Source organism: Aulonocara stuartgranti (assembly GCF_965226115.1).
Source record: "Aulonocara stuartgranti genome assembly, chromosome: 7".
Lineage (NCBI taxonomy): Eukaryota > Metazoa > Chordata > Actinopteri > Cichliformes > Cichlidae > Aulonocara > Aulonocara stuartgranti.
The window spans coordinates 2,024,972-2,040,044 of NC_138945.1; the positions used below are offsets into that span (position 1 = coordinate 2,024,972).

At 45.7% G+C, this 15,073-nt stretch overlaps 2 protein-coding genes across 2 annotated transcripts in view; one reads left to right on the plus strand and one right to left on the minus strand.

Moving 5' to 3' along the window:
• Window positions 1-561: 561 nt before the first annotated feature.
• On the plus strand, window positions 562-4,225 carry pdcd2l (programmed cell death 2-like). The gene is made up of 2 exons (XM_082540154.1): window positions 562-1,755; window positions 3,146-4,225. The coding sequence occupies exons 1-2, from the start codon at window positions 1,272-1,274 to the stop codon at window positions 3,745-3,747; spliced, it is 1,086 nt and encodes a 361-aa protein (XP_082396280.1). The 5' UTR covers window positions 562-1,271; the 3' UTR covers window positions 3,748-4,225.
• A 111-nt stretch (window positions 4,226-4,336) lies between these two features.
• LOC309710553 (nuclear factor of activated T-cells, cytoplasmic 3-like) overlaps window positions 4,337-15,073 on the minus strand; it is a 30,021-nt gene continuing 19,284 nt past the window's right edge. The window contains exons 5-10 of the mRNA XM_082540135.1: window positions 14,134-14,333; window positions 12,137-12,309; window positions 11,823-11,963; window positions 11,662-11,717; window positions 8,194-8,887; window positions 4,337-4,936 (exon numbers count right to left, since the gene is read on the minus strand). Of these exons, the coding sequence (XP_082396261.1) occupies window positions 4,818-4,936; window positions 8,194-8,887; window positions 11,662-11,717; window positions 11,823-11,963; window positions 12,137-12,309; window positions 14,134-14,333 (1,383 nt within the window). The 3' untranslated portion in view covers window positions 4,337-4,817. The remainder of the gene's footprint in view (window positions 4,937-8,193; window positions 8,888-11,661; window positions 11,718-11,822; window positions 11,964-12,136; window positions 12,310-14,133; window positions 14,334-15,073) is intronic.

Below are 15,073 nucleotides of genomic sequence, written 5' to 3' on the forward strand. Positions count from 1 at the left end.
CTGCAGCTGTTTTATCATCTGATCTAAAAAAACACAGAAGCTCCGATAATGGTGCAGTGAAGTGAGTTTATTCTTACAGGACAGGGCGCAGACCATCAAACAGCAGCAGAAAAGATAGATAAATTAATAAATAACTCACTAATAATTGAGAACAATAATCAGGTGAGGAAGAGCGAAGAATAGAGAGATGAAAAATATTCTTAAAACCAATTATTTAATGTGTCTAATGTTTGTTTTGTTCTTGAATTTCTGAGTTCATTCTCATAAATTTGCAGATTTTGTTTTCCTTCTAATAAAATTATTGTCGGTTTTCTTGTAAACTGACCATTTTCCTCATAAATGTGTAATTTATTTGAACAAATCTCATAATTTTACTATCTCTCATACATTTAAACATTCTCCTGATAAATTTGCCGGCTTTTATGTTAGAAAGGTTTCATATCAATTTCCTTTTCATCCTCTAATTTTAGTTTTCATTTTTTTTCTGTTTTATTTCTTGGTTTGCAAGTTTCTCCACACAATATTTTACATTTTCTCGTAAATTTGCCAATTTTTCCTCGTAACATTTTCATATTCTCCTAAATTCTTACAAAGAGTGGAAAGAATGAATGAGAGCAACTAGTGCTGAACATTTGTTTGAATACACACAGCAGTTTAAAAACTGATGAAATGTATTTATTGGTTAAAAAAAAATCTGTAAAACTGTAAATAAATTTGATAAATTCAAGTTGGTTTTTTTTTTTTAGCTTTCACTTTGGAAGCTGCTTTTAAGTTGAAAGTGCTACACCCGGAAATTGCTTGTCACGGCGTCGGAAGTCGAGACTTCTATTTGTTTATTTATTTTAAAATAACTTTATTGAACAGACGATGAGCATACAACATACGGAGACTTCAATTTTTCATCTCTTCGCTGTTTTCACTCTTATTTTCAAAGTCTTGAATTTGGCCCCTCATGAAACACAAGCGCTTATATTTGGACCGATGACTGTTTTCTACAGTAATTGTAAAAGTTAAAATCTTTAAAAGCTGTGAAAATGTAAACTAACGGCGTATATAAATAGTTATATATTATAATAAATATAAAATATTTAGAATATTGATAAAACAATGGTTTCGTTTTATCGTGTAATTTCGTGTATCGTGTGATTTATAGTTCAGTGACACACTTCCCGTGTCTATATTTTCATTTGACTCCAGTCGGTGGTATTTTGGTGAGGGACCTCCCACGCTGAACTCCACTTCCGGTCGGCGTTTTTTTTTTTTTTTTAAAGATGGCCTCACGCGCTCAGGAGGTGTCTCTGCTCGGGCTGTGTGACGGAGAGATCGACTCCAAGAAGCACCGGTGCTCCTATCTGACCAACAAAGTAGGGGGTCGGCCGGACTGGCCGGCGGGCATCGCTGCCCGGTCACCGCGATGCGGCCGCTGCAGAGTCCCGCTAGTCCACGTGGTGCAGGTGTACTGCCCCGTGGACACGTCTCCGCACCACAGGAACCTCCACGTCTTCGCGTGCCCGGGAGCTGAGTGCAGCGGTCGGTCAGAGTGCTGGGCGGTGCTCCGCTCACAGTGCCTGGAGGCAGAGGTGCGGACACCCGGGCCGCCTGCACCGGCTCAGGAGGCTCCTATGCGGGTCACTGACTGGTGTGACACCGCTGACGACTGGGGGATGGGGGGAGAGGAAGATAATGATGGATGGGGAGGAGGTGCGAAGCAGAACACAGCTGTGAAGGAGGAGACAGGAGCTGCAGAGGCAGCAGGTAGGGCTGGACAGAGTTGCATTTTTATCAAAGAAAGTTTTATTCTAAAGGATGCCATATTTTATATATAGATTATAAATTCATAGCCATTTTTTTCATTAATTTAAAGTTTTTCTCCTCGTGCCTTTGAGGTTCTTGTAAATTTGAAGATCTTTTCTCGTTACACTACAAAGGACCAAGGATAGAGGTCGTCTTTCAGCACTACTTCTTAGCCAACAGTTCATCTCAGGGTGGTTCAAACATGCTTCTTAGAGGAGCCCTGCCCAGACGCAGAACAGCCACTACGCAATAAAATAGAGATTCATCTGGAGTAGTAAAGGCATTAAATACTTGGAACATATATTAGAAGGAACAGACTTTATCCCATTTGACAGACTAGTTTTACTATATGAGATTAACAAGAATAGATTTACAGAATATCAACAAGTTAAGTCTATAATAAAAGGAAATTTAAGCCTAATAAAGTCAAATTACAAACACCATCGAGTGTGGTACAATTCCTTAATCTCAAAACCTCCAAATTCCTGTCCAAAATATACAAGACGCTCTCCAAAACAGGTGAATCTATATCTCTTCCTATTATGAAATGGGAGGCAGATCTATTAGTCAGCTTGGACCACCTTAACACACTCTGGTGTACACACTCTGGTGTACACACTCTGGTGTACACACTCTGGTGTACACACTCTGGTGTACACACTCTGGTGTACACACTATCTTGGTCGGCTGCTGTCTTTTATCCAGTCTTCCTTCTCTCACCCCAACCAATCACAGCAGATGGCCCCGCCCCTCCCTGAGCCTGGTTCTGCCGGAGGTTTCTTCCTGTTAAAAGGGAGTTTTTCCTTCCCACTGTCACCAAAGTGCTGCTCATAGGGGGTCACATGATTGTTGGGTTTTTCTCTGTATCTATGAAGCGCCTTGAGGTGACTTTTGTTGTGATTTGGCGCTATAGAAATAAAATTGAATTGGGTGCTGTATAAATGCAACTGAATTAAAAATCTCTTGTATTGTTAGTTCTGTGTGCTGCTCAGTTACATTTATTATTTGCTGTCATGTTAGCGTTTGCTGTGGTTTCTGTTTTTATTATTTTCCTTCCTCTCCATCCCTCTTCTCCTCTATTTTTCCCTCCCCCTCTCTTCCTGTTAACCATCTTCACCTTTATTTTTTTTCCTTTTCCCCAGGCCTCTGTTATGGTTGTAATAATCCAAAATAAAGTGATTGTATGGAAGTCTGAGACAGTGAGCCTATTGCTCAGCTCATCTCTGGTTCTAATAAATGATAAAGTGAAGCTCCTGTTAGAGTCAGACTGAGAGCAGGGAGCGCTGTAGTGCGAACTACCTTCTGACAGGCAGGTGAGGTCATCTTATGGTTCTTTTTTTTCCCCTGACAGCTGGTGAGACGGACGTCAGCAGCCGTCTTTGTGACCTCAGTCTGGGGGACTCGCAGGAGGACGTGACCGCCTTCTGTCCATTCTTCATCAGCGTGGTGGAGGAGACTGATGTTTGCGGGGAGGACGGCGACCTGGAGCACGCTCAGGAGCTGCTGAGGGAGTACGAGAGGCGGGAGGGCGTGGCAGTGGGGGAGTTAGAGGGAAGCGGAGGAGGCGGGGACGAGAAGTATGAGAAGACCGGAGCCCGACACGGAGACGCCGTCTTCTCCAGGTTCATGAAGACGATCTCTGTGTGTCCGCAGCAGATCCTGCGCTACTGCCGTGGCGGGAAGCCGCTCTTCATCTCCGAGCCGCCGTCCAACGTGGCGCAGCTGGTGCCAGCGTGTGGCTCCTGCGGAGGATCCCGGACATTCGAGCTGCAGCTGATGCCCGCGCTGGTAAGCCTGCTGCACGGGGAGCGCGGCAGTGCAGGGGTGGAGCTGGAATTTGGGACGGTGCTAGTCTACACCTGCTCCGACAGCTGCTGGACATCCAGGTCGGACTCGGCCGTGGAGGAATTCTGCTTCGTTCAAACCGACCCAGACCAGCAGCTCTTTGTGTGACGGACTAACCTGAAGCTCGCCGTCGCCATCATGGTGGGATCGCGGTTTATTTATACCCCGTCATGATGTCAGAAGATCAAAAATCTGAGGCGAGCTCGTGTTAAAAAAGGACCAAGCAGCAGCTTTTGTTACTTCAAGGCTTTAAAGGTTTTGCCTTAAAATGTGAAAATATAGATGTGCCTTAGTCATCGGGCCTGGGCAGAGCGTTACAGCTGCTTACGGCCACACGAGGGCGGGACACTGAACCATAGCTGCTCTTATTGGTCCTTCAGACTTCATGGTGCTGAACACAGGAGCTCCAAAGACGACATCAACACGAGTGTTAGAAAAGATTAAAAGTCTCTGCTGCAGCTCGTTTGTTCGTCATCTTTTCTTTTCTAAAATCTTTTACTGCTGCAAACACAGCAGCAGCTGTCGTCATGCGCGAGTCATGCTTTAACTCCAAGCAGCTTCTGGTTGTTCCTGTAGAGAGGAATATTACCAACCGTGACCTCTGACCTCCCTGTAATGAAACGTTGCTGTTTCAGCGCACGTGTTGGTCGTCGGGCTCTGAAATCCTCTGAAAGAAAAGACTCGGACACACAACAAGTTTGTTTTTCTTTTTACTTCAACCTTAAACATGTTTCTAAAACGCCGTGTCACACCACAACAGTTCGGTCGAGAAGCGTCAACGTTAAACCGGGCGAAGGAAATGTAAACGAGTGTAAAACAAAGCTATAAAAATGTAAATCAGCTGAAGGATTTCAGGTTTGAGGATCAGATCCAGAGTATCAAAAATAGATTTGTAATTTACTGGCCAATAAATAACAGAATTTTCTTATTTTACGTCTGACGTTACCGATTGTTAGAATTATTATAACAAAGTTAAATTTCAGCCCTTTAATCTTCCTCCAATTCGCTCATGAAAAGTTAAATCTTTGGTTTGTCTGTGAGGTACGAGTCGGTTTCTCTCTAAAATTCCTGAGACAGACGAGGAAACGGTCATCTGACGTTTTCAGGCACTTGAAGATCAGTTTGGAGCACTTTGTGCAAACAGCAGAAGAAAAACGACGTTCCTGAGAGCGCTGGTGCTACTGAGGGCCTCCGCAGAACGGTAAGGTGCCGGCGCCGGATTTTGGCTCCCAGTCGTACCGGTCGGGTTGGTCACCGCCAACCAGGCCACCGATGTCCCTGTCGATGATCTCGTTCACTGAAAACAAAACAGAAACGTTGTGGTCTGTTTATTCCAATAAAACAAACGTTGCTGAGCACCTGTGTCGGTTTGTTGGTCTCATGCAGCAACTGCGTCACCATTTGCAGACGAGTTGGATTCAGACCTGAGGCTGGTCTGTGCAGACCTTTTGCAGATTAAGCAGTTAACTGCTTTGTTATCAGACTGCATGTAATCGCCAACTCGATCCCATTCAACTGCAAACTGAACCCGATCCCTGTCTTTGAAGGAGTGAGACTGCAGCGTGGTCGTGCTGTTTGGGAGGGGCAGCCCCAGCCAATCAGAGGGAAACTTTCTTGGAAGGGGGAGGAGCTAGGATGGCTAGTTTTGAACGATGCTTAACCTCAGGGGTTGCAGTGGGGCTCAGCATAAGAAGGAGGGATTACTCTGAGGTGTGACTCATGCAAAGCTACCCTCAAAGTGTACCCCGCCTCTTGCCCTATGACAGCTGGGATAGGCTCCAGCGCCCCCGCAACCCTGAAAAGGATAAGCGGAAGCGAATGGATGGATGGAATTTCAGCTTCTCTGCTGCTATGTTGGCAGAGAAGCTGAAATTCACCAGCCATATTTTGATTTTTGGGCTCTTTGAGGGTAAAATTAAAATAACATGACACAGTTTACTGGACAGAGGTCAGTTTGATTTGAAGGCTCTGCAGTCACAATCAGTGCTTCAAGCATGACCTGCACCGATGGTGCTTTCCTTTCATGAAGGATGCTCCAGTCTCCATGAGCACTAAGAAGGAGTTAATAAAGGAAGCACTTAAGCACCTTTCCTTAGGTTTAGTTCTGATTGTGGCTGCAGACTCTAACACTTCACCTTCCCAGTTAGGAACCTGCTTAAGGACTCTGTTACAGTACCGAGCACGGCCACACGGGGGCACAGCAGGACAAAGTGCTTTAAACGAATTCTCCAAACGCTTTAATCCATCACATTCAGCTCCCTGATTCACTCCAACAGCAACAAATTAAACAAACTGGCTTTCTTTAACTCCTCTGCTCTGCTTTTCTAACCCGTCCATTAAATACTAAACTGTTCCCACATCATGAAGCAGCAGGACTGAAATGTGCTGAGCAGGTGTGGCGGTCACACTGCAGTGCGCTCGTTATGAGCAGCAAAAGATAAAACTGAGTTCATCTGCAGAGCAGCAAACAGCTCGGTCTATTCATAGCTCTGCAGTGAAACCTGAGGCGCGCACACACACACACACACACACACACACTTGAGAGTCACCGATTAACCAAAACAGAGGAAGCCGATATAGCCACGGGGAAACGCTCGCTCCACACAAAGGCAGGTTCTAACCTTTGAACCTCCTGTGATGGTGCTAACCACTGCACCATTGTGCCGCTCCTGCTGCTAGGACCTCAAGGACGACAGAAACCTTAAGCTGGATTTCCAGCATGAATACAGACAGTAAAAGCAGGGTCCCAGGCTGTGTCCATGGCAACATCACTTTATCAATCTTTTAATGAAAGGTCAGGTCAGGTGTTAAATTCTAATTTAGTATAAAAAAGTACCAAAAGTGTCCATCATGCAGGCACGGAGAACATTCATTATCCAGATTTTCATTTTTAATGTGTTTCAGAATCGTGTAAATACACTTCTATCAGCCACCGCACGCACACAGATATTGTATAACCAGTCATAGTTTTCTTACCGGTGTGCTGATGCGGTGAGCATAACAATGTTTTTGAACATCCTGAACATTAAACTTTATTATGTCGCACTTCTACTCTCTGCACTGACAGACTGATTTAAATATCTGAAATAAATCACATCTCCAAACCAGATCAATCTCTCAGGAGTCACATAATTCAAAAGCCACAAACTCCCTGTGGTGCCCCTCCACAAAGAGAATGGGATGCCAGAGAAGCTCCTGTAGGTGCTTCAGTTTGTGAGCAGGCTGCCGTTCCTCTGGGGGGGGGGATTCTGATTTTCGGGGTTTTAAATTCGAGCTGAAAGGCTATGGAGGAAGACAGCGTGAAGATCAGACGCCCTGAGGACAGCTGCTGCCTGTGCCAACAAATTTAACCTCCACCTGCACCATTCAGAGCAGCAAATACAGCTATTATTAACCCAGATCAAACGCAATACGCACGCACACAGCCAACATCAGAGCGACAGAGTGCACACATGGTGTCACTGACATGAGAAGAACAGACTGAAACAAGCAGGTTTACGAGGTAAAAAGACGAACGCTGCTCATGCTTTGATACTTTGACTCCACCACGGCAGCTTTGCATCATTCAGAGTTCACAATAATCCTTCTTTATCTCATAATGAGTCTTTGTGCAGCCCCTCAGTTCAATCAGAAACAAGCAGTTTTAGCTCCTCCTCCTTTAAGCAAATTGGCTGCCCCTTAAAAAATAGCAAGTAGGTGGAGCTTCTGTGCCTGAGATGACTGTGTCACGAATAACTCGTCAGGCCTGGACTCTGCAGTCTATTCACACCTACAGGCCAGTGGACACTCTTTCAATGATGAGGATGTAACATCCTGGACAGGGAGGAACGCTGGTTTGAGGGCGGAGTCAAGGAGGCCATTTACGTGAAAAGGGAAAGACCGTCTCTGAATCGAGGAGGGGGCCTAAGGGTACATCTGTCACCATCTTACAATGCTGTGATTGCAGCCATTGCCCACCTCTCTGTGAATGGGACTCATGGACATCAGTGGTTGTTGATCAATGTTCATGAGAATTTGCATAATTAAGATGAAGGAACTGACCTCCCAGCCCATTGTTCCTTCAGTGGGCTGGTTTCAGTCATTATGCAAATGTGCTGTTTATAAGGTTGGAAACCTGCAGTCAGCTGAGACTGAAGACGTCACCTGATGATGACGAAACATTTCTCCCACAAAACGCTACGTCCAGATAAACAGAATCAACCTTTGGAGGTATCGTTTCATGCATCGGTTAAAACACTGGACTCCAGGTAAAGGACGCGCAGCTGGAAACACTTCACGCAAGTCGAGCTGCCCAAGATTCACAGAATTTACATACAATGTTACCTTTTTGTGATTTATATCGTTGTCAGGACGATAAATGTCTTCTATCGGGATATGAGATTTTGGTCCTATCGCACAGCTGTCACTTCCATAATTTAAAATGATTAAAATTACTTTGACCTCACATCTGTATATTATGTTGATAAATATAAATGTATATTATTGTGAAAAAAACAGGAAGAAGCTTTTTTGTTTTTATCAAGAGTAAATCTGGGTCAACATCCAGCTTCCTACCATCATCCAGCGTGATCTCCTGGAGGCCTAAAGATCCCAGAGGCGGCTGCTCCTCCGGCTCCTGCTTGATGATGAGCGCCTCCCCCGGCCCGGCCAGCACAGAGTCCTTCTGGGGGTTGGCGGGTGTCACAAAGGTACTCCTGGGACTCAGAGACAGGTCCCTCTGAGATCCACCAGGGGAGGAGTGTGGAGGGACGGAGAAGGTCTGAAGTGGGACAGAAGAGGCTGGAGGAGGAATTGTGGTGATCTGAGGAGCCATGACGGAGGTCTGAAGGGGAATCAAGGTGGTCTGCGAAGGCAAGGAGACTTGGAGCGGGACCAAGGACGTCTGAGGATACATTAAAGGGGTCTGAAGAGGAGCAGAGGAGTGAGGATGGTGGAGATGGGGGTTGCTTTGGGGACCACACTGCACCAGGAGGTCACAGGAACCATAGTACACCACGTCAGGACTGAGCGTGCCGTTGCGCGAGGCCGTCAAGCTGAAGCCAGGTGGATTCTGGGAGATGCGATCTGGCTCCCAGCGTTCCTGCTTGACTGTGGCGACAGCGGGAGGACCGTGGTGTCTGACTCCAGGCAGGTAGGTGAAGCTCTGCGTCACACTTTTCCTTCTCTTCCCGTTAGTGACGTAGAACTGGACCTGGACCGGCGACATCGCCTTCTTATTGTACACAGGAACCTCCACCACAATGCTGGACTGGAACACACACACACACGTTTATAAAACATGAGCATTTGTTGCTTTTCTGCTTTACATACTAATGCATTTTGTATTTTGGGCGTTTGGACCTAAATGATGTGGTTTAACACATGCGCTGCACTCTGATCTGCAGCCACACGGAGGCTCTGAGCGCGTCAGCAAAACGCACTTAAAAGGAAGGAGGAGGAGCTTCGGCAAGAAGGCTTCATGGCACTACGAAAAAGGGGAAACAGTATTTATATGAATGTCTGAAATTTATCGTGGTAACGCTGGAGGTTTCAGCTTGTAACTTCCTCTTTCCACTTCCTATAAAGGGAATCTTGGTCCCCATCTTAAGAGACGTTCAAATGCTCAGAAAAAAAACCTGAGCAAAATTCTGTGAGCTCGACACTTCAGGGCCCGAGGGGAGACTACAAATATTAGACCCAAATATTTTCCCTCCGCTCACTGTGCAGCCGGACATCAGGAGGCAAACAAAGAAACATTACAGCTGAAATCACACTCGGACACCGAGAAGCAACAAAAGCACGTCGCTGCATGCACTGACGAAGATCAACGCACCAACACAACTGAGCAGGATCCTGCAATAAAACTAAGATCGCAGTACCGTGCTGCTATGAAGCAAAAGTACTCCGGGAAAAAGTTTCTTCATCCTGAGGTCGAGCTGTTTTCAGTAAGCATCAGTCTGAGTGTAGAAGCAAGACGGCATCTCCACAGTGACACACCTCGCTGTAAAACCTCGGGAGGTTGCAGACGCCTGACTGCTTTCACTGATTTTAATTATGCTTGCGACACCATTTATCACATATTTAACTTAGAAAGACTTTTGTCCTTATTAAGCAGCAGAGGTCAAATCTAATTCAGTCATTAGTGCCACAAACAGATGTTTCTTGTAGTTGGTCACCAGGTTTGTACTCGTCTCAGATGTTGGTCTGCTGCTCTTTACAGAAACTCTGAAGCTCTCTTGGCTGCCACTTCACCTCCCTCCACAGATTTTCTGTGGAGGTCTGGAGGCTGGCCAGGCCACTCCAGGACCCGTCTTCAGCTGCTCTCTGTTGCCTTAGTTTTGGGTCACCGCCATGCTGGAAGACCCATCTTGATTGTTCTGGCTAATGGTTAATTAACGATGCGTGTTCACACACGTCCGTCGAGTTGATGCCAAAGAGCCGCCTCTGACTCATTCACACGTTCACTGGAAACTTGAAACACGCCTGAACATGTGTTCTTGAAGATCTCGGTCCGTTGCAGCGTAGCGCGTTACAGTCGTGTTCTTGGTTCTTCTTCTTCGGATATTTATATAGAGATCCTCCAGCTTCAAACTGTATAAATATCTGATAGCAGCTCGGTCCCCTAACGTTCAGAAGCTGTTGAAAGGATAAAGTTGTGGTATATCAGTGGTTAGAAATAACATTATTACTTTAGGATTAGTTTAACACAAAGTCAGGGCTGACCCGGGACCATTGCTGTGAGTCACAGTGCGCAGCATAAAAGTCCTTTCACATCAGAGCAGGATGTGCTGCTAATGCTAACTGCTAACTAAAAGCCAAGGATCCAGAATTTGTTGCTGGCTGCTGGGCTCTGTGGGTTTTTGCAGCAGCTCTACCTGTTTTTTTTGAAGAGTTTTTGTTTTTTTTTGCTAGTTCTTCAAATGTTCAATAAAAACATGTATGCTAATTCATAACGAAGAAAGCTTTGTAAGTATCCCCACTGGAGAAGACTGTCATTTCCACAACACTGGCACTGGCATGTAAAAGGCCATTTATTCCCTTCAAAGACCTGAAGCTCCATAAAGCACCCCTCCAATAGCCAAACCCATCTGTTCTCTGATTGGATAGTTAAATTTGTGATTGACATGACATTGGCCAATCAGATGAAAGGAAGAAAAATGGGGTCAAAATTCGTACTTGTAACTTGAAACTTGAGTGCAGAGTTTCTCACGTATTTTTTGGCTGAGTCCACACACAAATCTGTTTTACACACACACAAATTCTTTTTACACTTACAAATCCTGATTTACAAGTACAAAATATTTATGACCACAATTTGAGCCCATATCGTTCACTGACTCATACACTCATGTTCTTCTGTGCTTCTAACAGTCACACTCCAGTGGACGCATCGGAGAGCAACTTGGGGTTAGCATCTCACCGTGCAGACGGGATCAAACCACCAACTTCCCAATTAGTAAATACCTCCTGCTCTATGTCAAGGACTTTTGACAAATAAAATTGGACTGATTGATTGGAGCCAACAAACATTTGAGCTGAGCTCTGCCTAAAGCTGACTGAGCGAGAGACGCTCAGACATCTGCAAACATTACTGATCCTTCCTGTCGAAACGTTGCTCATCCGTCCCGATCTCAGATCCAGCTGAACAAACTCAGAGTGAACTTGAGCCTTCAGAGCGGGGTCAAAGCGTACAGCTGTATATGGGAGGGTGCGCTTGATTTACAGCACAAGTCAGAACAAGAACTTTGTTGTGAGAACCCAGTCACTTTGTTTTTTATCATCGCTGGAAGTCAGGATGGTAACTGAACTGAAACATGAAGAGTTCAGTTTCTGTTTGAGGAAAAAAAGAAATAAATGTAAACTTTTTGGTTTTCCCGTGTCTCAAAGATGCCGACGCTGCCTCGATGAGCGTTTGCAGTGATTTACTGCAACAGCTGCTCGAGTTGGAGCTCATTCTCGAGGGAGAACAAAAAGTTTTGGATTCTTAAATCGTTCACTCTTTCTCCGTCTGTGTGCTGCATCACCATCACTCCTCGTACTTACTCCGCTGCATTTTTCAGGCACGACTCTGGCATCGGTTTCCCACAGCGATCTTCCATCTGAGGGGACAAAACACATGAGTTAGACCTTCAGACAAATCATCAGGCTCACAGAAGTTTATGTAACCTTATTAAAGTTGCAGTAAATTAATAAGGCGATCTTACCGGGCCCTCTCTCCATGAAAACAACCCTGGACTGAGCGGAAATGTTGGGTCCGCTGATGAGCAGCTCCTGTCCTCCCTCCACGGAGCCGCTGGCTGGACTGAAGCTGTCCACCTGAGGGAGCTCCTGACCTGAGCGCTGGGCTGAAAAGCAACAGGTTTATTTTAGGACTTTATTACAGATCTCTGTGCTGCAGAGGAAACAGAACGGAGAAGGTAACTCGAGCATTAACAAACATGCAGTATATTTTTGCCTCTGCGTCTTCTTCTACGATCGTGCTTTAAAGGAACACAAGCTTCCTGTTTGCGAGACTCACAGCACTCCACGGGAATCGACGCCGTCTGCAGCCACAGAATCTGGCCGTCCGGCTGAGGGATGGCGACCCTGAACACCACCCGCACCCTCGTGTTCTTCCGCCCGATGTCCGTCTCTCCTTTCTTCAGCTCGATGTCGGCGTTACGCAGCTTCAGGATGCCGGCGCAGTCGATGCTACGAGAAAAAAGGCACCGTTTATCAGAACGCATCGTCTCAACTGCTAACTACCTGTCCACACGTGGACCAGAGCTCGCGCAGTGTGCACTGTGGTTCAGGTCCACATTCCTGCCAGCTGCAGAGAAGACTGTGCAAGGTATGAAGCTGAAGTGTGGGAGCGAGAAACTGGTGAAACAAGATCCACAGAGGAGCGACCCATCTGACTACAAACACCTCCGCTTATTAGAGTTTTGTTAAATGAGCCTGACGTGCCTGAAAACCACAGCGTGGCTGAAAGTTGCTGACGCGAGAACAAAAGGCCTCAAGGATCTGTACAAACCGTTTTGTGAACACAAGGTCCTTATTCACAGCTCTAACCCAACACCACCATATATGGCTAGTACTACTACTAGTTACTGAATAATTGAGCTCACAGCAAAGCCATCCTGTGGCCATGACCACTTAAAGCTCACTCACGCTGCCTGCAAACAAGCAGCAGACTAACGTTATCGACTTATGTACATGCTTCCTTCTTTAAATGTTTGAGATTACGGTGACATTATTTACATGCTTCCTGCCTCCTCTACAGTGTGTCTAGACTCTGTACCACAGCTCTTTATTTTTTGCTGCGCTTTCTAATCTGGCTTCCTGACCTTCGTTAAGCCTAAAGAGACAGCGGCCGTGTATTTGTATGTTTTTAAAACCATGCTGAGTTCTTATCGATGTTATTTCCTGTCACAAACAGCTGATCTTTGTAATTTCCCCTCCTCTAAAAGGAGGGCTCGAAACCTCGTAGATGCCTCAGTCACGAAACACCTTCAGAACAAACGTCCTGAGTGTTTCCGTCTTTGTGTTCAAAGTAAAATTGCTCTCTCCAGTTTTGGGATCATTTCGATCATTTTTGGGGAAATTGTTACCGTGTTTTGTTGCTCAGATGAAGAAAAAACAGTAACATGAAAGGTTTTCTGGCAGCGAGGCTGGTGTGAAGATCGATATCATTGGGAACGTGATAAAGACTCAGGGTGTGGGTAGCTGAGCATTAAGTATAATTAGCAGCTGTATGTAAATGGTTTGATATGCTGTGCAAAAGTATTGAGACACCATAATTGCTTAGTAGTGTCATGTAGTCAGTGTAAGAGGTCAACTAACCCTAAGCTGCCGCTGGTTGACCATTTCTCGGGTCCTCAAAATGACTTGCAGGGGGACAGATCGTGTGTAGAACCACCACTCAGACCTGCACCCCTTGCTAACAAACTTGCCTGTACCCCTGTCCTGAAGAAACACCTGAAAACTGTTCCAGTAAGGTCTTCTGACTGCCTGCTCCACATGTGAGGCTCAAAAAAAGCCCTGGCTATCACATGGGACATTGTTTTGAAGGTCTGGGGCCACCCTCAGTCAGTATTTTGAACCCATTGAGATGGGGTTGGCAGCTTCCACAGGCGATGCCTAACCGTTGCTATGGTGTCTGGTAGGTGGAAAGTTTGTTTCCTTAAATGGTGATAGCGGCTTATCCGTCTCTTTTAGCTGAGCTACTTTAATAAAACTCTTTAATTTAACCCTTTTGCCTCCTTGACTCCTTTTTCTGACCCGGACACTTTTTGTTACTTCCCCCTAACCGCCTAGACCCCTCAGGGGAACGTAACAACACCCGCCCGTTCTTTACACGTTGTTAGGAAAAAATCAGAAATATACATGGAGAAGCAGCAAGTTTAAAAGTCAATATTTGATTTGATCGTCTTTCTTCAGGCTCCTTGAAGGACATTCGAAGCTCTTCTCTGTGCTGAAACAATATGAGGAGCACCTGAGTGACGGTGCATGGCTTATAGGGTTCGTGATCGTTACCTGGCAGACATGTCGTTCTCTGGAAGCAGAGGGATCTCCAGCACTTTGATGGAATCCATAATTTTCTCCTGACACATGGTGGTGACCGTCTTCCCCGTCACTCGGTGGACCTGGTAGAAGGGGTGAGGACGAATGTATCGGTCGTCCGCGGTGCCGATGAACAGCACCAGACCGACCCGCTGCTCGCTGCATCCGTGCAACTACAGGAAAGGAAGAAAGACGAGCTGATAAGCAGCTGCTCATCCTGACGAACACCTTGACACCACTGCAACCTGAAACGTCACGCTCTGGACTCCAAATTACTTTAAACTGTTGGATGTGAAGCCGACATGTGATATCTCACAGTACAGTTTTACAATGATTCATTTCGTGCTGGCTGGATCAGTGCAGGGAATTTTTCCATGGGGAAAAACACAGATGTGTAGTTTAGCATGAAGGCCACCTGAGGGATAGACGCAAGTGGTCAGACCTTTATTTAAAGAAATGGTTTGATGGTTTTTGGACAATGATGCATTTTTACCACCAAACAAAAGTCCTGCATCAGCTGTTTAGGAAGTACCGTCGCTTTTATACAGAGGCCCATTTTCAGAGGCTCAGAAGTAAGTTTCATGGTCTGGTGAAGCCTACTTCCTAAATATTATCCAAATAATATCCAGGAGAACTTAAGCAGATAAAAGACTTGGAGGTGATTCCATGTGTTAGCCGTTCACTCTCAGCATGAGGTCCAAAGAGATGAAGTGAGGGAGGCCATCACTAGGCTGGTTAACTGGTTTCAGAGAGGAACTAATCCCAGGACATTATTTGGAAATTTCCTGTAATGGGAGAAATGTTTTTTCTCCTTCAGCATCTTCCTGCCTGCCAGCTGTTCTTTCTCCAGCTCGGCTGTTATTTTGGAAAGATTTGTATCCATTTCTTTACTGAACTGGAAACATCTGCCTGC

What these genes read in the sequence shown, in the direction of transcription:
- pdcd2l (XM_082540154.1), top strand. Translation starts at nt 1,272, where the DNA reads ATGGCCTCACGCGCTCAGGAGGTGTCTCTGCTCGGGCTGTGTGACGGA. An exon ending in AGGAGCTGCAGAGGCAGCAG is followed by an intron (nt 1,756 to 3,145) that starts GTAGGGCTGGAC and finishes TTCCCCTGACAG; the next exon opens with CTGGTGAGACGGACGTCAGC.